Source organism: Taeniopygia guttata, chromosome 20, assembly GCF_048771995.1.
Source record: "Taeniopygia guttata chromosome 20, bTaeGut7.mat, whole genome shotgun sequence".
Classification (NCBI taxonomy): Eukaryota; Metazoa; Chordata; class Aves; order Passeriformes; family Estrildidae; genus Taeniopygia; species Taeniopygia guttata.
The window spans coordinates 1,088,207-1,110,753 of record NC_133045.1 but is presented as its reverse complement, the minus strand read 5'-3'; the positions used below and the strand labels follow the sequence as shown (position 1 = coordinate 1,110,753).

At 46.8% G+C, this 22,547-nt stretch overlaps 1 protein-coding gene across 1 annotated transcript; it reads left to right on the top strand.

Annotated features, from left to right (window-relative positions):
* Window positions 1–3,135: 3,135 nt before the first annotated feature.
* Window positions 3,136–22,080, top strand: PIGU (phosphatidylinositol glycan anchor biosynthesis class U). The gene is made up of 12 exons (XM_002193738.6): window positions 3,136–3,365; window positions 4,963–5,027; window positions 6,334–6,393; window positions 7,300–7,362; window positions 8,634–8,743; window positions 10,371–10,471; window positions 12,410–12,507; window positions 14,310–14,464; window positions 14,982–15,125; window positions 15,892–16,016; window positions 17,761–17,903; window positions 20,601–22,080. Exons 1-12 carry the CDS (start codon window positions 3,236–3,238, stop codon window positions 20,712–20,714), a joined length of 1,308 nt encoding a protein of 435 aa, XP_002193774.1. The 5' UTR covers window positions 3,136–3,235; the 3' UTR covers window positions 20,715–22,080.
* The last annotated feature ends 467 nt before the right edge of the window (window positions 22,081–22,547 follow it).

Sequence of the window (22,547 nt, the reverse complement as noted above, 5' to 3'; positions counted from 1 at the left end):
GCCCTGCACGGCACACGCTGCAACACCTCAGCAATCAGAACACCTCATTTGTAGTGAGTCAGGAAAAGGAGTGGCTTGTTTACCCCAAAAAAATGTGACCATTGCATTGCATAATTCCAGCAGGGCACACAAGAAGTGCCCAAACCAGCATCTGTTTGCAGGAACAAAGATGAATCATCCCTGAACTGGCTCAGTGCTAAAAAGAGTGTTTTATGAAAGTTCTTTGATGCAACATCCCCAGGTTGAATTCATCCATCCCCTGTGCCCTCTGTGTGGGTGCCTCATGTGGGCAGTGTGATCAAGGAGTGCAGATCTTCCAGCAGCAGCTCCTCTCTATTGTGTGTTTGGCTCCACCAGATCTACTTCTTTTTGTAAGGCAGCAGCACCTGGAGGCTGTAGGACAGCAGAAGGTCCCCCTGAGAGCTGCATCTGCTGCTGTCTCTGTGGACCAACAACTGTCCCACAGCCCCACTACCACACTGCTGGTGGCACCACGGAGGAGATCCCAAACTCAGCTCCTCAAACTGCTCCCAGGCCTTAGCACACCCAGCCCTCTGTGCATGTTCCTACTGAATCACTTGCAGAGACAAGGAATTTCAGGAAGAAAGGATAGCCAGTAAATGCCCCAGTAAATGCTGCAAAAACTACCATCAGTTTGGGGTAAATACCAGGACTCACAAGATCAGGTTTACACCTCTGGAAAAAAAAAAAAAAACCAAACAAATTGGTGCACTAACCAAGCAAACCAGAGTTTTCTCAGAGTTTTCTGGTTTGTGTCCTTTCAGCTCCTTGCTGGAAGTCTTCATTCAGCTCGAGTCTCTGACAGCCCTGAGTTCTCTCCTCTGTTCTGTGTCATTCCTGTCTGCCCCTTCACTGCTGGGGCAACAGCTGGCCATGCCAGCTGACTTGGAGCAGCACAACACTGCCAGGTCCCAAACTATTGCCTGTGCAAAGCCCACCCCAGCCTGGGTCTCCTGAAACTTCCCCAGATTTCCATAAAGGCTGCAGGAATCCCAAGAGTTTTAAAGGTCTGCTCCTCTGTCTCATTTGGCTGAGAGTGGCTCCAGAAGTTACTGCCAGACAAAAGACAGCACCACAGCATGTGTATATTTACTGCAACTCCTTAAGGCAGCTCTAACCCCCCAAATTAGTGGCCAGCAGACAGCAACTGGGTTGAGTCAATCCTGTCATATTTGCCTGATGTATTTGATGCTTTGAGAGGGCTGAATATGTCAATTAGTTTAGGAATTTCCCTCCATTGCTAGCTCTGGGATCTCCTCTTGGAGAAATGCTGGAGCAAATTCATGCTCCAGAAAGAATTACTGAATTTGTAATGAATTATTCTCTGACCTTTCCTTTTTGTTGGCTTTGCACACCAGTTATACACAGAACAACTGTAGTGGCACAATTCCACATCTGATTCTGCTGCTCTTGAGGTTTATCTGAATCTTCCCAGGGCTGCATCAGACACTGCTGGGCAGCACATGGCACAGCTCAGACTGGCAAAATCAGCATACTGGAGCAGTGCAGCTTTAACCACACTACTGTGTGCCAGTCACTCAGCAAAGCAGCAGTCACAGGCAACAGCTGTCAAGTACTTTGGATCAGAAATGTCATTTGGAGAGAACCAGTGCACAAAAAAGAGCATTTATGATCAGGAAACTCAAGAGACTTGTGAACAGCTGCAAAGAAGAATCAGCATTTCTGGCTTCCTATTTACAGATGCTTGCACAAATAAATCAACTTGAATGAATTCACCCTGAGGAATTCACAGAGGATGTGCCAGGCTCAGTCAGTCCTGGGGCCATAAAATCCCAGGGCCAGCCAGAGCCACACTCTCAGAGCAGCTTTACCAGCACAACCCACACCTTTGTGCCAGAGAGCCTGAGAGCAGAGGAGCTGCCACAAACAGGCTGAGCACTGAAGCTCTCCTTATGGCCTCAGGACCAGCTCTGTTGTCTTGTGGCAGTGGATGAGAGAAGCTCTGTGAAGGAGGCAGCTGAACCCCAGTGAGGCAGTGAGCACTGTAGGAAACAGTCCAGGGACCATCTGAAGGTGGTTTTGTAGCATGAAGGGATTCATGTTCCAAGCAGCCATGGTCCAGAAAGTTTATGTGACTGACCACCTAACCCCACCAGTCTCTCCAGTCCTGGGAACAGTACATGCTGGGTCACCTGGGCCTTTAGGGACCACATCCCAGAACTCAGCCTTTCTCCATTTCTGCAGGCAGGTGCAACTCTAATCTACAGCTCAGAGGCTGCATAAAACCAACCAAAAGGTTGCCTTGGATATTATCCAGGTCTTTTCAATGGCAACACCAGCACGCTCAGCAAAACCTAGTTTTAATTACATGAAAAATTTGTCTTCACATACCACATGAAATGCCTTTTTCACTATTGCTAATTTTTAGGAGGTTATCATGTCTTCCTTCCACTTGCCTCCATTCAGATGAAGTGCCATAAAGACTATTTTTGTGTGGGACTGTGTGAATGGGCTGCACATGTACCCAGGGATGGGGATGGAGGAATGGTTGTTGGAGAACAGGGAAGTCCATGCTGGGAAGGTGGGTGATTGAAAGTCTCCCCAGAACTCTTAAGCCCTGGAGCTGTTGAAACCACACAGACTGAGAACGTGAGTCAGCCAAGAGCCCTCTGAACCCAGACACGGTCACAGCGCTCAGCATCCTCACGACAGCCGTGACTCCCACCACAGCCACAGCAAACACGCAGGCACATACCATGGGCGTCTGTGAAATACCTGAAAAATAAAGAATTGTCTGAGGGGATTTCCAGACAGCTCAGAAGCCACCGACACCTCGTCCGAGACGGGCCCAGCCCGCCAGGCCTTGCCCCGGCTGGGCAGTGCTCCCATCCAGAGGCACCTGGGATCCACAGGCGGGAGGGACAGACCGTGGTCAGGCCGATGCCCCTCGAGAACAGACACATCCGTGTCCTCTGGCGGAGGAGGGGCTGTCCCGTGTGGCCGTCCTGGGCAAAGGGGACCCGAACGGGACAGCTCGGGGGACGGGAGCGGGACCCCCGCCTGGCCACGCCAAACGCGCTCCTGCTAATTTAGCCCCCCCCGTGGCCGCCGTAGTTGTGAGTGGTGTCGGGAGGCGGTCGCGTGAGGGCCGCTGGGATGTGTAGTCTGCCCGGGCGGGCCGGTTCATTGGCGGCGTGCTCCCCGGCGCCGCCCGGGAACTACAGCCGGCGGCAGCGGCGGACCGCGCGCCGGGATGGCGGCCCCCTTGGTGCTGGTGGTGCTGGCCGCCGTGACGGTGCGCGCCGCGCTCTACCGCTCCAGCCTCGCCGCCTTCATCGCCGAGCGGGTCGAGGTGGCGTCCCCGCTAAACGCCTGGAAGCGAGGTGAGGCCCCGCGAGCCCGGGCCGGGGCGCTGCTGGCCGGGCCGAGCCCCGCGGCGGCGGCGCGGAGGAGCCGGGGCGGCGGGACCCCCGAGCCGGGCGGGCCGGGCCCCGCGGGGAGAGCGCCCGGGCAGGGCAGGGCCGGGCCGGGCTGTGCTGTGCTCTCCCGGGCCGAAGCAGAGCTGCACGAAAGGGCCCTGAGCAGCTGTGCCCGGGAGGAGCCCATGGCAGCCGGTGCTCGGTGGCTCCGGGGGCGGGAGGGCCGCGGGGCTGGAGGCAGAGGCCGGGGCTAGAGCCGGGGCGTCGCGGTTCACGGCTGGCCGGGGACACTGGTAGTGTCACACATATGCACGAACGGGCGTGACCCGCCCAGCACGGAGCGTGTGGCTCCTTCGGCCTCGGCCGGGCCCGCTGCGCTGTCCCTGCACAGGCACCGTGTCGCGGTGGGAATGCCACTGCACGGGCTCCGGGTCACTTCCCGTGGTCAGCTGGTGGCCCCACACGTTACTGGCGATTTAAATTCTCTTCTGAAGGCTGAGTAAGGTCCTGAGTTATCGGGGCTTTTCAGTGACGTTCATCTGTGTGTCATCTGAGCTTAGGAACCTTAGTTTATTTTAAAGATGTCCCTTTGGTATCCAGTTATTATGCAGGTAAAATTATTTGCAGTTTTGGGGTGGAAAAGAGTGGCCAGAAGTAATAAGGGTCAAAAGTACAAGTGTATTGGGTGACTTGAGGCCTCTGCTCCACAGTATATAGCACTTCATGCTTCCTGTGCTATTGAATCTTTCTAAATACCACCTTAGAGCATCAAGGTAGGTATCTATATAGTAAAGGGAAAAGGTGGGATCATCTTGAGAAGTCTGGGTTGTCACCATACAGGAAGTTAGTGGCAGCCAGAATCTATTTCTAATAGAAATATTTATGTAACACTGAACTGCACACCTCTTGTGTTTTCCTGCAGCGTCCTGCCTGTTTCCCTCTGAACAAATGGACCATTTCCCTTAGCTTCTTTTCACTGCATAGTGCTCAGTCCCAGGGAACCTCTGTGCTTAGGAGGGTGGAGCTTCCATGGCAAAGCACACACACACATTGCCGAGCCAGCTGTAACTCCATGAGCACAAAGGAGCTGAATTAAGGCTATGAAAGGGCAGGAAGTTTCAACAAGAGATAAAGCTTTTAGCTTTGCCTGGCAGTGTGTTCATTTCTGTTCTTCCCTTGTGGTTTCGGACGTTTGAGTTCAAGTTCTATACTATGTTGTGGCTGTCCTCTTGGAATTAAGTATTTCTCCTGCATATATGCTACATGTCACTTAATAGGTGACTCAAAAGGAGGAGATACCATACATGCAATTTATACAGAATTAAGTGCAAAATTTTTCATTTCCAACATTTTTAGCTGAAACATATAAATAGGTGATGAGTGCCCGTGCAGGAACGTGTGCAGCAGAGCTGGGCTGAATCTCTTTTGGCTGGCTGTTGGCTCTGGGAGGTATGGTGTCACTCTTAGAGTATCAGTATTTTGAAAACTGCAGTTTTACCTTCATGGGATCTCTCACTTCCCACATTACAGGGTTCTAATGCAGGTATTTTGTCTGTTTCAGTGGTCGAAGGATTAGCCCTGCTGGATTTAGGGGTCTCGCCATACTCTGGAGCTATTTTTCATGAGGTTGGTTGGTTTGCATGATGGGTTTTAAATGTGATATTCCAGTGGCAGGGGTCTTAGTGTGGCTGCTCAGAGCCTAGAGAAGGCTGGGGGCCTGTTTTGTCCCAAAGACTGCAGAGAACCTGAAGTTGTGTGGTTTATCTGAGCAGTGGTTCCACAGTGGTTCCTCCAGCATGAGGAAATCCAGATAATCCCACTGAATTCCCTGTGCAGGGGCAGGCAGTGTCATATTTGTTACTGCATAAAGAAACTCTGAGACAAGGGGGACTCTGTAATAAGTCAAATACTCTGTTCACATCCAGCTTTCCTCTCAGCACAAGCTGGAGTAGGGACAGTGTCACTGTGAGTCTGATAGGATTTACACAGTATCAACACCTGGAGTCTCTGCATTTGCAGAAATTCTAATAGTAGCACAAGCATGCAGTTTATTTATTCCTTATCTTGAAAACACCTTGTGCTTACAAAAACACTTAAACACCTGTGAGGTTTTGTGCCCTCAAATGCCCTTACTGACATGAAGGCACATTCATACATGGTGTTGCCTGGGGTAAAGCGAGGACTTGGTATCCTCTGAAAACAGGATCCTTTTCAATACATTCTATTTCTTTAGACATAATTTTTCCCAGACTGTGAAATATTTCCCATGCTTATTTAGACCATCACATTACTTTTAAAGCTTTTTAAAAAGAAATTTATTTTCTCACAGTGAAGGCTGAATTTGCAGCATGTAAATATAGTCCTTCCAGACTAAGCTTTTGTGTGATGGGAATCATCCAGAAACATGCTTTTCCTCTTACCTTAAAAGGGAAAAGCTCTAGGAGTAAGAGGATGATAGGATTGTAACCCTACAGCTTTATGTTTTTAACATGCTTTTTTCTTTTTGCTTTATAAAAGACACATCTAAACAGCAGGGGAACCAGCTATATATGAAATCTTTCCAAAGTACCTGCAGACAACCTAAAAAATAGATTTTCTATAAAAAATTACTTTCTAAAGCTGGTCTTTGTATGTTTTCTATTGTAAGTCTACCATTATTGTAATAGAATTGAAAAGTTGGAGTAGAACACAATTTTCAGAGTTGATGGTGCCTTTTATAAAGTGCATTGAGGACTTTGCAAGGAAAAAGACCAGTAAGTGTGCTTTGATTAATCACTTTGCCCTGAAATACCAGTGTTGGAGTAAAGGCCAAAGAAAATAACCTTTGGCAGTATCTAGTAGAACTGCTCAACTCTGGTACTTTGTCTCATCAGACCACTGGTATTTTATCTGGTCAGTATTTGATATGGATTTCCCTTTTGCTCTCTTTCAGACCCCACTGATAATCTATCTCTTTCACTTCCTAATTGAATATGCTGAACTGGTGTTCATGGTAAGTGCTCATGGAAAGCTTCTCCTGAAAGGTCCCATTCAGGGAAACGCTGAGTGTGACTTTCTTTTTTCAGTCCTTCAGCCTCCCTGTAGCTCAAATTCCTGCAGAGATCAGTTAATTAGAAAGGCAGCTTTGCCTGCACAAACCCACTTTCAGACTTCTCCCTTCTTGTACATAGTCCTTCTTTTTTGTGAGTTCTTGCTCAGATAAGTATCCCCACACAGGGATAGTAAGGTGTCATTTTATTTTGAATTTCAAACATTATCTCTTACAGGCAACAAAATACTGTGTCCCCCCAGCCTAATGCCTACACTGCTGTTTCTGTCTGCCAAAGCCCAGATGTGCAAGGAGCACAAATGAGTTCATCCCCCAAATGTCTATTGTAAATTGTTACCAGAGTTCTTTTGCACAATTCAGAAGGATAACAGTCCTGTAGCTGGCTGCACACAGCACCCAGTGGAGCCTCTGTGCCCAGGTCCCTGCCAGGCAGGGTTTGTGCAAAGCCAATGCCACATGCCCTGTGCTGCTGCCTGGGCAGTCTGGGGCAGCTCAAGGCACTGTTATGCTACCCTGGTGGCCAGGTGGGTTCAACCAGCTGGGCACTGCCCAAGTGTTGCTGCGCTCTCACTACACCAGTGATGCTCTCTAATAGTCTCATGTACTGCTCTCCATGGACAATTTCTTTCCTCTTAATTCCCCATTCTCTTGTTTTGTGAATGTAAATATTTTCTATACAGCTCATGTGTTCAAGGTGAAGTGATATGTAAGAGTACTGTACAAATCAGCCTTTCAGGATTTTTAAAGCTTGTGTTTCATGAGCTGAGCTGAGTCAGATCAGAGCTGACCAATACATTTTTCTCCATTTGTTTATTTTGCTTACAAGCAGTCTCTCCCTTGCTTTTTTAGATAACTGATGTGCTAACTGCTGTTGCCCTTTACTTGGCAATCCAGGACTTCAACAAAGTTGTGGTAAGCTGACTTCCCAGTGTTGCTGGTCCTCTTCTCCCAGCAAATATGATTATCTTGGGCCAAAAAAAAAGATGTGCCAGAGGATGTGGTGTCAAGTTCTAATTGCAGTAAATCTGGTCATATTTTAATGATAAACAAACAGGACTGAATGTGGCAGACAACTGAGGCATTTTAAATTCTGTTGTGGCACTATCACAGTGTCTGTAGCAACACACTGAGTGGTGATCACAGCAGTGTACAATCTTCTCCAGCCTGGGTGTGATACCTTACAGAGGGTTTCTTTGCACATGAGCATGAGGTCATACACAGACTAGAAATGTGTAAAGGAAGGAGTGAAACCTACCAGCAGTTCTGAGGTGACATAGATCATTCTTGTGAGCATGGTAAAAATCTGACATCAAATACTACTCGTTTCCTTCAAAATATAAAGATGTGTATTTGGAGGTGATTGATTCCTCCCAGTGCTCAAAGAACATTTTGTGTAAGCAGTGCTGTGCTCTTTGCAGTTCCAGAGGGGTGGGATATCTATATCAACATTAGCAGAGGGCTGCATTTTCAACAGCATCTCTGTGGTCTCCCACCCAGCTATGAGATTGTTCCCTGTCCTCTGACTTTGAGGTTAAGGAAATAACCCAGGATAGAACTGCAGGCATGTGAGAATTCCACATGTGAGTTACTTTGGTTGTTGAGCATTTATTGTTAGCATCTCTGTCCTTCTGTCTCATCGTAACATAATTCAGTCAGTTCAGTTTCAGATTTCTCTTTTGTCTCCATAGAGAGCCTCCAAACAAAAGAAATTGAAGAGAGATTTGCCATAGAAATATCCATCTTTAAAACAGAAAAGACAGCATACGTATGGGGTTTGGGTTTTCAGGGGCTTGTTTGTTGAACAGTGAATTTATAAAGTTAGCTTTTCATTAGAGATCCAGAGAGTTGTTAGGAAGATTGAGTATTGGACTCCAGTGTGGTGAATTCACTGATAGCTGTGTCAAGACGTAGACACAGGTGATTAAGGAAGTTTAAGCACGTAGAAATTATCTGCTCCCTCCTGGCTCTCACTTCAGTTTTGAAGTATTTGGGAAAAGATAGGGATTTTTTGTTCTCTAGAACTCACATAACATAAGTTCTAATTCACACCAGGGGTTTGAATGTGCTCCACAGTAATAGAAACCCCAGGTAACGGGCTGAGTAATATGAAATAGAATTACACAAGTAGTACAGAATAATGGCTTTGCTCTTCTGACAGTCTTTGATCATTCTCCCTTGTTCAGTTCAAAAAGCAGAAGCTCCTAATAGAACTGGATAAATATGCACCAGATGTGGCTGAACTCATCCAGACACCCATGGAGATGCACTACATCCCCCTCAAGGTAGCACTATTGTAAGTATTGCTCCTGTAGGCTGCAGTGGGGCTGCCTTGGTTCCTCAGCTCCCTTTGGGATTTATTTGTCTCATTTGGGCCTTCAAAAACTGTCAAAAGTTGGATTTCTTTCCTGCAGAAATTCTGAATTTCCTATTGGTCCTAAATACTCAGTTTGAAAGTGAAAATAAGATGCATTTACATGTGCTTGTTGCCAACAAGTAAATTCACTCAGGCTCTTTGAGATGGGCACAGCAGCATAAGGTTATTATCTGGGAAACAAAAATGTTGAGTCAGACAGATCACGTTCCCATTTATGTTGCCTGTATGATTATGTTATCAAAATTGATCCTATGCCTTCCAAATGGTGTCTTTTCAGGAAAGTTAGGAGAATTTTTCAGTGGCTGGACAAAATATCTCAATGTGTGCTGAATATCACAACTTGAATATCCCAAATTGCCTTATAACAGTTAAAAGATGTTTTAATGTTGTCATTTTATTCATTTCATGTCTTGGTGTTCTTGTGTATATTAAGCATTTTTTTATTTCAGAAGGCTTCTATTAAACTAATACACAAGCAAGGTGCCTACTGTTACAGATTTTTTTAATTGATACTTTGACACAAAGAAATTATCCAAATTGTTCTGTATCAGAGAGAGTTCTCCATTAGATAAATTGCAATTTTTTCTTATTTTCATATGAATTTTTAAAATGGCACAGTCACCATGGCCAGAAGGGTAAAGTGGGTAAATTGCAGATTGTTTTGCATTACCACAGCAAAGTTGGCATTAAATTGTACCTGTCATGCTGTATGCTGCCTTCTGGAAACACTGAAAAAGACAGACTGGGACTTAGAGACGTAGGAAAATATAAAGAGAGAACTAGGAAATCATCAGCCCCCTCTACTGACTCTAATGAGTAATTTAGTTATTGGCAAGTCTTACAGTACATCATTATACTTATTGTATTGATAGTCCTCCAAACCTTTTCCTTTGCTCTGAGCCTACTTAAATGAGATTATTGTAATTCTTATTTCCAGAAGGAGCTGGCATGCTTGCTAACTAAAGTGTGGCTGAATACTGTTATGTAAAGTCATTAAGAGCTTTTCTGTAATTCCAGTTAAAATGTGCCAGTCTTGCATAGCTGGCTGGTGTGTGCTCAGATAGTGCCATGGTGAACGTAAAGGCTTGCTCTGCCACAGCAGGAGACTGGTTGGGTTGTGGGAAACTCTGCTTATGTCTCAGATTTCTTTCCATCATGTTTTCTTCTTATTTTTCTTCAGTAGTAGTAGGTGTGAGTAGCAGAAAAAGTTTCCTTTGGACCGAATAATCCTAGATCTGACTGAATAAATGTATAATGCTTCTGCAAAGCAAGAAATATTTTTGCTAGTCATTTTCTAGGCCAAAACTTGCATTTTGGACATCTCCCAATATCTCCTTTCTGTAGCGGGCTCCCTGTGGCCCCTGTGAATTCAGAGGTCTGGTTTTTCCTTCAGATTGAAGAACCTGTTCAGCTGAATTAATTTGCTGATGAGAGGATCCCATCAAATGTAAATAAAAAGAAAAGGCAAAGTGCATATTTTTTTATTTTGAACATCTCTTTAATTAGATGCTCCTTTGAATGTAACCTGACCTTTGCTCTTTTTCAGCTACCTGTTAAACCCCTACACTGTGATGTCTTGTGTGGCAAAGTCCACCTGCGCCATCAACAACTCTGTTATTGCATTCTTCATTTTAGCTACAATAAAAGGTAACACAATGAAGAAAAAAGGGTTTTTTATGACTTTTTAGAAAGACCAGAAATGTAGCAAAAAATAAATCCAGGGGGAGCTTTACAGATAAGATTGTTACAAAGAGCTCAGTGAAGCACGGCGCAAACAGGACTGAAACAAAGTGAAAGTTCTACATGAATTTGTGACATCAAAAGACTTTATAGTCAAATTAAACTTTCACCTCAGTGTACCCGAGAGTTTACGCTAAAAACTGACTCCTTTTCCTGGTTGGCTTCAAATAGTTTTCTGTTCAGAAAGAAACGTGTCTGTGTGGTGTAGAACAGAAGAGCTCTGTTGCTCTTCTTTTGTATGTGAATATGCACTTAAATGTCATACACAATTTATTTTCAAACTTTATCCTTGAACTTTTATTCAAAAGCAAGCATTTGCCTGCAACTATTATTTGGCTTTCACTCATAGTTGTAAACATGGTTTGAAATGAACTAATTAAGCTTTGGGGAAGCAGAAGCAGCAACCAAAGACTCAAACCAGCCCAGTGGAATAGATGATGTCACAATCACTGTTTCATTAGTTTTCTGCATAATGCCAGCTTTCTGTTTCTTTTGACTCCCCAGTGCTAAAATCTTTTAGCCTATGTGATTTGTAATAGTCACCTACGTTTTAAGGAGTTCTCTGCTGGATCAGAGGAAAGGTCAGTCTGATCCTTTGTCTCCAGCAGGGCCCAGACCCAGGCACTGTGAAAAAAAAAAAAAAAAACACAAAAAAAAATCTGATAGTTTTTATCTAAAGTTTTCCCATAATTATTGGCTAATTGAGTCAGGAGGTGTTTTAATTTAAAAGCATTTGCAATAGGAAGCAAGCAGGGTCTATTTAGTTAAACTGATTTTTAACTGTTCACTGATACCCTGAGACCAAATGGTTGGTCACAGAGAAAACTGTAGTGTCTGTCTTGTGGTTTGTCCCTGACAGGGAGTGTGGCAGTCTGGGGATTAAGTGGCAAAGAGGGTATCAGTTATGACTGTGATATCTGGGAATCATTTCTTTAGATCTGTGCAGAACTGAACAATGGATAAAATACAGGATAGGGAGGTTTCTGTCAGGAGAGTGTAGTTGAAGAGAGGAGAGGCTCATCACCAGGTAACCCTGTATTTTTCCCTTCAAAGGAGGAAGCAGAGAGGAGCTCTCAAAGTATTTGCTGTCAGCAGAGTCACAGCTGGTTCAGTGCACTGGGTCAGGGTTCTTGCTGTCTGAGCTCTCTTTACAGAGGACTTCCATTGAGTCTGGAGCTATAACCAGGCTACTGCACTGGGTGCTTGTATTTTTCTTGTTTAACCTGAGATCTTTTGGACATTATTTCTGTTATTGGTAGTTGAGAAATGTGAGTGCTCAACACTGAGACCTCCAATAAAGCTGCCTCAATAAAGACATTTATACTTATAAAATCAATTGCAAAAACTGCAATCCTTTCTATGTCTCAGTTTTGGTATCAGTAAAGCAGAGAAATGCTCCTCCACTCCTTCAGTGCAGACTTTGCTTGCTCTCTTGCACACAGCTTTGCTGAGGCTGGAACACATTCTGGTGATGAAGTTATCCATCAAGCCCAGTATGGCAGTTCTGACATACAATTATGACTTAAGTGAATGCATTCCCATGCATTAATAGCAGCCAGAATGGGCTTTATATAGACTGAATAATATTAATCTCTTTCTGTGTGTGAACGACAGGAGATAGAAACCATTCAGTGGTTTGTTCTTATGGAATGAGTCATCCTCCATTCAAAATGTCATTAACAAGAGGACACCCTGCAGGACACATTCTGCTAAAAACTCCTTTAAGTGGTGTCCTGATATTTGTGAGTCCCCTGCACAGGGTTATGAGTTTCTTCCCATTTGGACTTCTGTCTGTATGGCTGTTTATACTAAAAGTTCTTTGAACATTTTTTTTTTCTTTTGCAGGTAGTGCCTTCCTCAGTGCTGTGTTCTTGGCCTTAGCAACATACCAGTCACTCTACCCTCTCACACTGTTTGCTCCAGCACTGCTTTACCTTCTACAGGTAGGTGATTCCTAACTCTTGGTACCTGTTGTCTTCTTGTAGCTGTGCAGGGACAGTCCTGGGAGGGGAGTCAGACAAGTGCAGAGTTTCAGAAAAAGTGACTCTCCTCAAGCCATGGCAAGTTTGAACCCTGAATGGGACTGCCTGTGTTTGGAGAGACGGGAGCAGGAAGTCTGCAGAACTGGGTGGTGTTTCGCTTGCCAAGATAAGTGCTTAAGTGCTGTTCTTTGTGCTGTGTGAGCAGCAATGAGGCGCTCAGATCCAGAGAAGTTTGAAAATGCTGGTTTGGGGTTTAATGGCAGAAGGCACATTCTGGAAAGAGGCTGGTTGTCCTTTCTCCCTCTCCATTAACAAGACCCTGAATCCCACCAGGGCTGCCCTTGCTAATTTAATCCTGCTTTGGCAGCAGGGTGAGGCTGTGATGCCAGCAGAGGCTCAGCTCACTTCACAGATAGATCACTTTGTGATAATATTTAGTATTTGAAATTCTTATAATTCTGAATGCTGCTGCTGTGCATTTCACCAGTCTTTTTTCATTGCTTCTGGCGGTGATGTTTATTTTACTTAACTAGCCTGTTCTCAAATCTCTGAGCTTCCAGAAGGAATGGTAGTCAGTTCTAATTAATTTTCTTGTTCTGACATGAATGTCTCTTACTTTTTTTCAGGGATTTTATAATTATTAGTCTTTACAGGAGAAGAACTGCAGAGTCAGTGTTGCTTTTTCAGTTTGATGATTTTTAGGTGGATTTATATCTTTAATATTTTGGTCTTGTTTGTTCTCCTTTTACTTTAGCCAAAGTAAATTGGGAGTGAAATGTAAGCATTGTACTTTGAATTCACAAACAGTAAGTGTTTTGATATGTGATTGCCTAATTTGCAGCTTTTAAAGGCAGTCATGCCAGTGTGTGTCCTTTTATGTAAATTTGTAAATGAATTTTCTTGCTTTCTTTGTACAGAATTAAATCAGTTTTCTCCTGTTCTTTTCAATCTGTCCTGCCAAAAATTTTGGTAATGTTGTTTACATTGTCCCAACAAGTGACATTAAACCCACTCCAACTGAGAAAACCCACAGAGTCAGGACAGGTTTTCTGCACGTCTCCTGTCACTGCAAACCCCAGGGCCAAATGGAAAAGCCACATCACTGACATGGAGCTGCAGAATGCTGAGCGATTCCCAAAGGTGTTGGCCCCTGTGTGTGTTTGTCTGTACACAGGCAGTCAGGGGAACTGATGGAATGATATCCCTGTCATGTTACGTTAACTTGTGACAAGGACATGGGGCAGTGGCAGGACTTTGAGGATGGCAGCTTTCAGAGGGGCTCATGTGTGCTTAGGAACTCAGTGGATGTGCTCTTGCCCTGATTTCAGCAGAGCAGGAGTGCCAGGCCAAGTGGTGGTGCCATAGGGTGGGAGCTCTGGGGCAGGGCTTTCGGTCAGCTCTTGTAGTGGGGTCATGCAGGAGAAGACAGGCACCAGTGCAGTATTGCAAATGTCTGAGGTACCAGTGCAGCTGTGAGGGGGGGTGTAAATCTTACACCTCTGTGTGTGCTCAGATGAGGGACTCCGTGCAAGCAGAAATGTCTTGCTACTGTATTTTCAAACACAGCTCTGGGAGTACATGCAATGTGTGTGACTTAATTGGCCAGAGTGAAGAACAAAAGCAAATTGTGCTTGAAAGCTGCTTCTTCAAATGCCATAGTGGCAATGCTTGATGCTTTCTTTCATCAATTTAAAATGATGTTCTGAACACTCACACTTTCTTGTGGTTCTCCCCGTGATGAGGTACTTCTGTTTCTCTTTCAGCGCCAGTTCATACCTATCAAACTGAAAAGCAAAAGTTTCTGGCTCTACACCATGCAGTATGCATCCCTGTACCTGTGCAGCCTGGTGGTGATCATCTGCCTCTCCTTCTTCCTGCTCAACTCCTGGGATTTTATCCCATCTGTTTATGGGTTTATGTAAGTATGAGGATTCTTACTGATTGTTTTCTGTCTGGCCCCACCCTGCTCACCCAGATTGTTTCTTTCCCATCACACACAGGTGTGTGCTTGACCCAGGAAGTGTGTGGTCTGTGATTTACTGGCAATGCAATAAAAGAAAATATGTGGAGGAAAGCAGCCATTAGCCAACTCCAACTTCTGTTAAATAAATAATAACAAAAATTAAAGACAGGAGCTGTTTTCCACTGAGTGATTGGAAATGGGTTTGGTAGTTGGGCTACCATGGCTGTGAAATATTCCTCTATGGATAAATGTCTGTTTAAGAATGGTTTGAGTCCTGCTGTGACATCAGGAAGGATTCCTCAGCAGGATTTCAGCCTGCTCTCCATGTTTTCATCCATTTGGTTTCTCTTTCATGGATTTACAATTTAGGTCCTACATCCAGTAGCACACAATGATCAATTAATGCAACAGAAGCAGGGCAGGGAAAAACAATGATTAAAAATTTTACCATTACTTTCTTTTCAAATTTCAGCCTTTCTGTTCCAGACCTGACACCCAATATTGGCCTTTTCTGGTACTTCTTTGCAGAGATGTTTGAACACTTCAGTCTTTTCTTTGTATGTGTGTTTCAAATCAATGTGTTCTTCTACACCATTCCCTTGGCAATAAAGTTAAAGTAAGTATGAACGTGTTTCTCTGCTACTTTTTTTAGCTCTTAAGTTATCCAGTGGAAGCTTCTAAGGCTGAAGTTGGATGTCTTGACCTACAAGCCTGAAAAATATTTTTAACAGGGCCTATCCTCCTCATTTCCCATAGTTTCAGCTCTGTTCCTGTTAAACAGAGTGGCTTGGGCTCTGCAGTGGAACTCTGTGTTGCAAGCATCAACAGAGGCAGCAGAAATGGAGGCTGTAGAAGTGCCAGCATAAGGCACAGTAGTCAGAAAGCCTGGCTGGAACTTCCAGCTCTTTATTGTCAGAAAAAATTTGGAAACTTGGGGAATTTTCTATCTGGCTTCATTGACTCCTTTGTGATAAAAACACCCTTTAACCCGCCTGGATTCTCAGTGAGAATCCCTTTGGCTTGCAGTGGATAGATCAGGTGTACCAGATCTGTGGGCTTTGGGCTTCTCCAAATCACCATCAGAGGGCAGGTGCTAAATGCTTCTGGGGAATAAGGCAGAGCTGGGAAGCACAGCGCAGGTGTAAATGTGCGCTGAGGTTGTTGGGTGAGGGCTGTGGCAGATGTGCCTCCACTGACCCTGCTGCTCTGCAGGGCAGCTCTGGCCACTCCACCCAGCATTCAGAGCCTGGTCTTGAGAGAACAGGGCTGCAAGAGCCTCCTTGAGCCTGTCCTGCACCATATCTGTGCTCTTCCTGATATTTATTTGCAGTTTCCAGAGGCCCTACAGCATCCTCTTAGCCTTTGTTTGTCTTCCCTTCCAGGGAACACCCTGTGTTCTTCATGTTTGTCCAGCTCGCCATAATTTCTATCTTCAAGTCCTATCCCACTGTGGGAGATGTTGCACTGTACATAGCCTTCCTTCCAGTCTGGAGCCACCTTTACAGATGTAAGTTCTTTGTGCTTGATTATTATTTATCTGGAATGGAAAAGGGCCTGCCAAATAATCAAATTAAATGGTCACCACTAAACCAAACCCAGACCCAAGTTCATAGTCTCTCATGGCCTCCATGGAGTGACTAGAAGGAGGCTGGATTTTGGAGGTTTTTTTCCTCTGGTGATACAGTCCCCATCATGTCTTGGGTTGAAATTGGTCAAGGAGGGAATTTTCACTTGTACCTTATCTTCCCCCTCTCTCCAACTTGTTGTGAAGATTATCTTTTTTATGAGAACCTTTTGCAGTCCTGCATCCTTCAGATGCTTCCCTCCTATTTAAGGCTGTGTAATTTGAATAGTGCTCCAGCATTTGGTGAGTCCTCCACCCTTAAAATGCTGGATCTTGCAGTCGTGCTTTGTTTAGTATCTGCTTGTTTACTCAGAGTGGAAGTAACTGAATTACTCCAAGCAATTGTCCAGACTTTCTTAAATACTTCAAAAATACCCTCTTTAACTCCTGAAATCACAGAGATTTTCCTGTGGATTCTCAGGCTCGGTCTATGGAGCCTGCTTCCATGGGGAGATTTGGAAGTCTTGAGTTTTTCTTGGCGTTTCTTGCTTAAACCAACTGCTTTGACCAACCCTGCCAGGTTGTCCAGGCCTTTCACTGCAGCCTTCTCTAAACCAGGCCAAGTGTGTTCATGGACAGCTCACCTCCCTGTTGTAGGAGACAATCAGGAGACCTGAAGACCATCTGCTCTGTGGGTTTCAGACCCAGGAGAGCTAAGGCCAAGGCAGCTGTGATCAAACAGGGCAGGAATATGCAGGCTGGCCCTGAGCACATCACAGCTGTAGCAGGCAATGAACTTCTGAAAGTGCTTGCTCAGTGTAGTTCAGTTCCACATTCCAAGCATGCAAGGAGAGGGACAGTCATTTGTCACAGGCTCCCGTGTGTGAACAGACCTTCTGAACAAGAAATTTAAAATAGGTAGGAAGAGGTTTGGATGTGACAATGCTCCCAAAACATCGTGTGCCCTCAACTGCAGAGTGATGGGCATAGGCTGAGCTGCAGCCAAGCACAGCAACACAAGTGTCAGGATGGATTACAGCACTACTACCAAAGGACAGGCTTAAGCACTTAACAGAAAACAAAACCTCTCCTGGCCGGGTAGTTCCCAGCTCATTCAGACAAAGCTGTGCTTGGCTTTTGTCCGCCTGACACATACTCAGGCAGACTGCTGGGTTCTTGCACCTCCCGATGTCATGTGTCTGTTAGTGCATTTGGCCTGTATGAGGTTCTTCCTTTTATGGTGCTTTCATTTCCTTGGCACCTCCCAAGAAAGTATCTTTTCCTTTGTCATTAGCTTGATGAGGCAAGGAATTGAAGTGCTCTGCTCTCCAAATTGGGGTGCTGCTGGCAAGGCCCCTTTGCAGGTTGCTGGTTACTGTAGTGTAGATACCAAAAAGCCAAAGACATCCAAGAAAGTGTGTTTGGAAGCAGGATGTAGAAGAAAAGAGCTACAAATGGCGATTTCACACTGCAACACAGGGAGAAGTATTTATTTTGAAGGGAAATATAGTGGATTTCTTATAACCCCTATCCAGGAAGTTACTAAAGCAACCTGTGGAAGGTTATTGGAGGAAAGTATGTCTTGGCAAGTGCCTCTCACGCCCTGCACACCCTAAATACCATTGCTGGTTGTGTGACCATGACTGCTCAATAATACATCATTTTAACAGCTGATTTTCTTTTACAGTTCTCCGGAACATCTTCATCCTGTCATGTGTGCTCATTTTCTGCTCCTTCCTGTTCCCTGTTCTGTGGCATCTATGGATTTATGCAGGAAGTGCCAACTCCAATTTTTATTATGCCATCACATTGACTTTCAACATAGGGCAGGTCAGTAAAGTGAGGCAAATGAAGCTGCACTGTGGGCAGGCTGCTGGATGGGGTGGCCTGTCAGCAGCAGTGAATCCTGCAGGATGGAGCTCCTCTCAGCATCCTGTATGGTCCTGCATAGCAGCTTCCTGGCTCTCCTCCTGGATTCTGCCTGTTCCTCGGCCCTTGGCACACTAATGGGAAAGAGTTCTTGTGGTGTGAGCTGTGACTTAACAATCCAACAGGGCTGACCACAGGTTTTGTGCTCTGTTGCTGATGGCCAAGGAAAAGCATCTCAGTATGGCAGGACCAAGCACAAGTAAATGGAGAAGGGGAGCTAAGAGGGGAAATGGAAAAACCTCAGGGCAGTAGCAGTGGGGCCAGAAAACAGACAAATGAGACCTGGCCATGCTCAAGGACATGGCACCAGTTTTTCTGAGACATTGTAGCACATGCAGTGTCCCAGGGATGTTGGGACTTGCCCTCCCTGCCTTTCCTGAGGCCATTCCGGATACATGACTTCCATTGGCCTTAGGGAAAGCAGAGCGTAGCATGCTTGAAGGGTGGAACTCAGTGTACACAGGTGCTTCAACCTTTTCTAAGTTCTTCCTCTTCTCTGTGCTGCTTGTCATGTGCCTGAGCCCTTGGGCAGTTTGACATGTAGGAACGTTCATTTCATGTTAAAGTTGCCTTTAGTTCGAATGTGCCTCAGCCATTTATGCTTGTCTGCTTCTCCTAAAGCCAGGGGAGCGCTTTGGCCAGGGGCAGAAAATCACCTACTCTTACCCTTGATTAATGGGGAAACACTAATTTGATAAAACCAAAACACACTGCACAGGCTGAGAGGGAGAATAGAGATTCTAAGAGGGTCTCATAGGAAACTGGGAGTGGTTCATTACAGGTCCTGCTATGGAATGAAAGGAATAGTAAAGATTCATTAGAAATAGCAGGTGTTGATATTCTGAGAAGGTTTTATTTCCTACCTGAGAAAGTCATAGCAAATCCTGCAAGCTCTTGTGCTCTATGTAAATGCAGAAATCAGCAAGCCTCTTGTCTCATTTCCTTGTGAGAAAGATTTAGTCCTCACCCCACTCACCTCAGCTCTTTCTTTTCCCATTTAGATATCTGCAGAGAAGCCTAGTTAAAGGTAAAATCACCTGCACTGGCAGAGCCTGTCAGCAGTTCAGCAAAGCAAGCAGATCATGGCTGTTTCCCTCTCCCTGGGTCTTTTCTCCTTCACACTTTATCCCCTGACCTCAGCAGTCTGCAGCCTTGTTTCTCTTTCCCCCACTCTCCACCTGCTCCTCCATCCCCTCCTGTCCTGCCATTGAGCCTCTGCAGCGGCTGCTGTGGTTTTCTGTGCTGTATTGCACAGTAACCCAGGCAGGCTCTGACTCTCCCTCCCTCTGTGCTGGTACTTCTTAGCACTGCCATGTACTTCAGGTGACATAGTGCCAAAGGGATGCTTTAAGTGGCATCTGCACACTAGGACACATAGACAATAATTACCAGTTCAGGCTGGCACTGAAAAGGTTTTCCACTCTAGTTAACTGCTTCTGTTTCCAAATGGAGGAGGGCAGCAGTCCTGTAGGAAGGTCACACTGCAAGAGGCAGTGACAAATAGCACTACTAAGCCAGCAGGTCCCTGCCACAGCCCAGTTTGCCCCTGCAGTGGCAGCTTTAGAGAATCCACTGTCACCCATTCCTGCCATCTCAAGGCCCCCAGGCATGGGAACAGTCCCACAGTACAGCCAAAGGTGTCCTGGCTTGGGGCAGAGTGACTGGAAAGGCCACGGGAGTGCTGCTCAACAGCAGCTGAACAGGAGCCTGGTGTGCCCAGGTGGGCAAGAGGCCAATGACACCTGGCCTGTACCAGCCATGGTGTGGCAGCAGGACCAGGGCAGTGACTGTGCCCTGTGCTGGGCACTGGTGAGACACCTCCAGGCCTGGAGACAGTTTTGGGCACCTCTATTCAGGAAGGACATAACAGACCTGGAACATGTCCAGAGAAGGAAACAGCCCCAGAAGCAGCTGAAGGAGTTGCAGGGTTTCAGCCTGGAGAAAAGGAGGCTCAGTGGGGACTTTCTCACTCTGCAACTCTGACAGGAGGGTGCAGCTGGGGGGATCAGAGTCTGCTCCCAGGGAACAGGGACAGGATGAGAGGAAAAGGTCTCAAGCTGTGCCAGGGGGCGTTCAGGTTGGACATTAGGAGGAATTTCTTCACAGAAAACATGGTCTGGCATGGGAAGAGGCTGCCCAGGGAGGTGATGGAGTCCCACCCCTGGGGGTGTCCAAGGAATGCCTGGATGCATCACTCAGTGCACTGGGCTGGGTGACATGGTGGGGGATCAGTCAAAGGTTGGACTTGGTCATCTCAGAGGTCTTTTCCAGCTAGAATGACCCTGTGATTGTTGTCTGTGGGACAGCACTTGGATAGAAGGAGTCCTGTGGGTGCAGCTGAGATGTCTGTGAAGCTGTGGCACAGCTGGACCTGTCATTGTCATACATTTTGGCCAGTATATGGAGCTACTGTTCGTGACTCTCCCTTGGCTTAAGATGGCAGTGGGATGGACAAGGTGTTCCCTAGGTCACAGTGACTCCAGCAGCATGTGCTTAACACCCCAGGAGCTGCTTAACCCCTGACAGGGTCTGTCAGGTGTCCCTCTTTATTCCTTGTTCTGAAGCACCACTGATGTGTCTGAACATCTCACTCCACAGATCCTGCTCATCTCGGATTATTTCTATGCCTTCCTCCGGCGGGAGTACTACCTCACTCACGGGCTCCACCTGACAAGGCAGGACGGGACAGAGGCCATGCTGGTTTTGAAATAAGGACTGGACCACCATTTCCTGGGACATGGGCCACTCCGAGGAACATGCGAAGCTTGGGGTGCATGGGGTGGGTGGGGAAGGTTCCCTGAATGAGGTCTGACTTTGGGAATGATACCAACTGAAAGAAAGGGCTGAAGTTCTGGGAATAACCCCCTGAGCTGCAGGCTCAGCACAGACTGTCAGAGCTGCAGTGCCTCCCCCCTCAGCTGTACTTGTCACTTGGACCTCAGCCATCAGTTGCTCTGGGCAGTCCAGCAGGAGCAGGAGTGTCTGAGCTAAACTCAGGGCTGGAGCTCAGACCATGAACTGTTTTCTACCACTGCTTCTTGGAGATGTTTGCTTCTCTGGGGATCTTCCCCTTCACTGCTTTGACCAGTAACGCTCCTGCTTGGCACGAGGCAGTCTCTGCGTACCTGGTGTCCCAGTCCTGGCTGCAGATTCCATTTCTTGGTGGTTTCTGTTGTTGAGGGATCTGAAAGAATCCCATGTGCTCAGTCACAGAGGGTGCTGTGAAAGGGTTGAGTGACCAAGGATGATAACCTGGGACGACAGCTGGAGCTGCTGCTGTACCTGGTAACCTCAGCACTCAAACAGAAGTAGGAGCCAGAACTGGGGTGGGATCAGGAGCAAGGTGGGTACCAGGTAACTGCTCTATCCCATTGGAGCAACACCGCCATGCCGGGAGCTGCACAGAGGCATTGGAGGTCTTCAGAGGGAATACTACTGAGGAGATGGACTCCCACTGCTCCCAGTTTCTGTTGGGTGACAAAGCCTGGCAGTGCTGGGCTCACACTGTGCTGCTGGGATTACCTGGGGCAGCAGCTGGGACCAGGAGGTGTCACAATCTCTCTATAAGGTGCCAGATCAAATCCAGGAGGAGTGTCAGCCACTGCTGTTACGGAGTTGTTCCACAGCTGCTTATCACTACTGGATGTGCACTTGTGTGTGTCACCCCTGTGCCGGTCAGTGCTGGGCTCAAGGCTGTGCACAGGGGCTCCCTTCAGTCAGCTCCCCTGGTCCCCCTCACTCCTCTCTGTACTCAGACCTGCTCACCTTGGAGCTGCTGCTGCTGCCCCCTGAATGTGACACTCTAGGGTGAAGCCACCGGCTGTGGGGCTGTGTGGTGGCACAGAGATGCAGTGACCAGAGTGTGACAGCTGCCTCCAGCATCACCACTGCTCCCACAGGACGTCCCCAGGGTTGGGAATGTGACATAGAAAGCAAACTGCAGCCGGTACTGAGCAGCTGATGGATGTGCCCAGGCAGGTGTGCCTTACTGCACCTCTGTCAGCGCTTTGGGGCTGGAGCTGTGCCCAGGCCCGGCGGGAGCACGGCAAGGAGCAAAATAAACTGGGCGAGTTTTGGACCCTCGTGTGCTCTGGTTCTGGCCGAGGGTGGGGGCAGTGTGGCAGCTCTGAGAGTCGCAGGGAGGGGGTGCGAGGAGATCTGAAAGGAAACACGGCTTGGGGAGGAAACGTGACCAAAAAAATGGAACAGGTCTGTTTTGGGGGCAGGCTGAAACAGCCTGGCTTAAGGGAAGGGCTGCGGGCAGGGCCCTGTCCTGTGCAGCAACTGGGTTTGTTCTGGGGCTGGATCCGTCTCGGTATCCTGAAGCAGCAAGTCCCAAATTTGGATTCAAACAGTCCTGAGGAAGGTGGTGGGGTCAGCACTGAGGCAGAGGAGGAGCAACGACAGAGACATGAGCAGGGCCAGGGCCAGGGGAGGGACAAGGAGCATGGCCAAGGGTAGGGAAAAGGAAAGGGCAGAGTTGGGGGCAAGGGCAGGGGCAATGAAGGGTAAAGAAACAGGGCAGGGGCAGGCACGGTGCCAAGG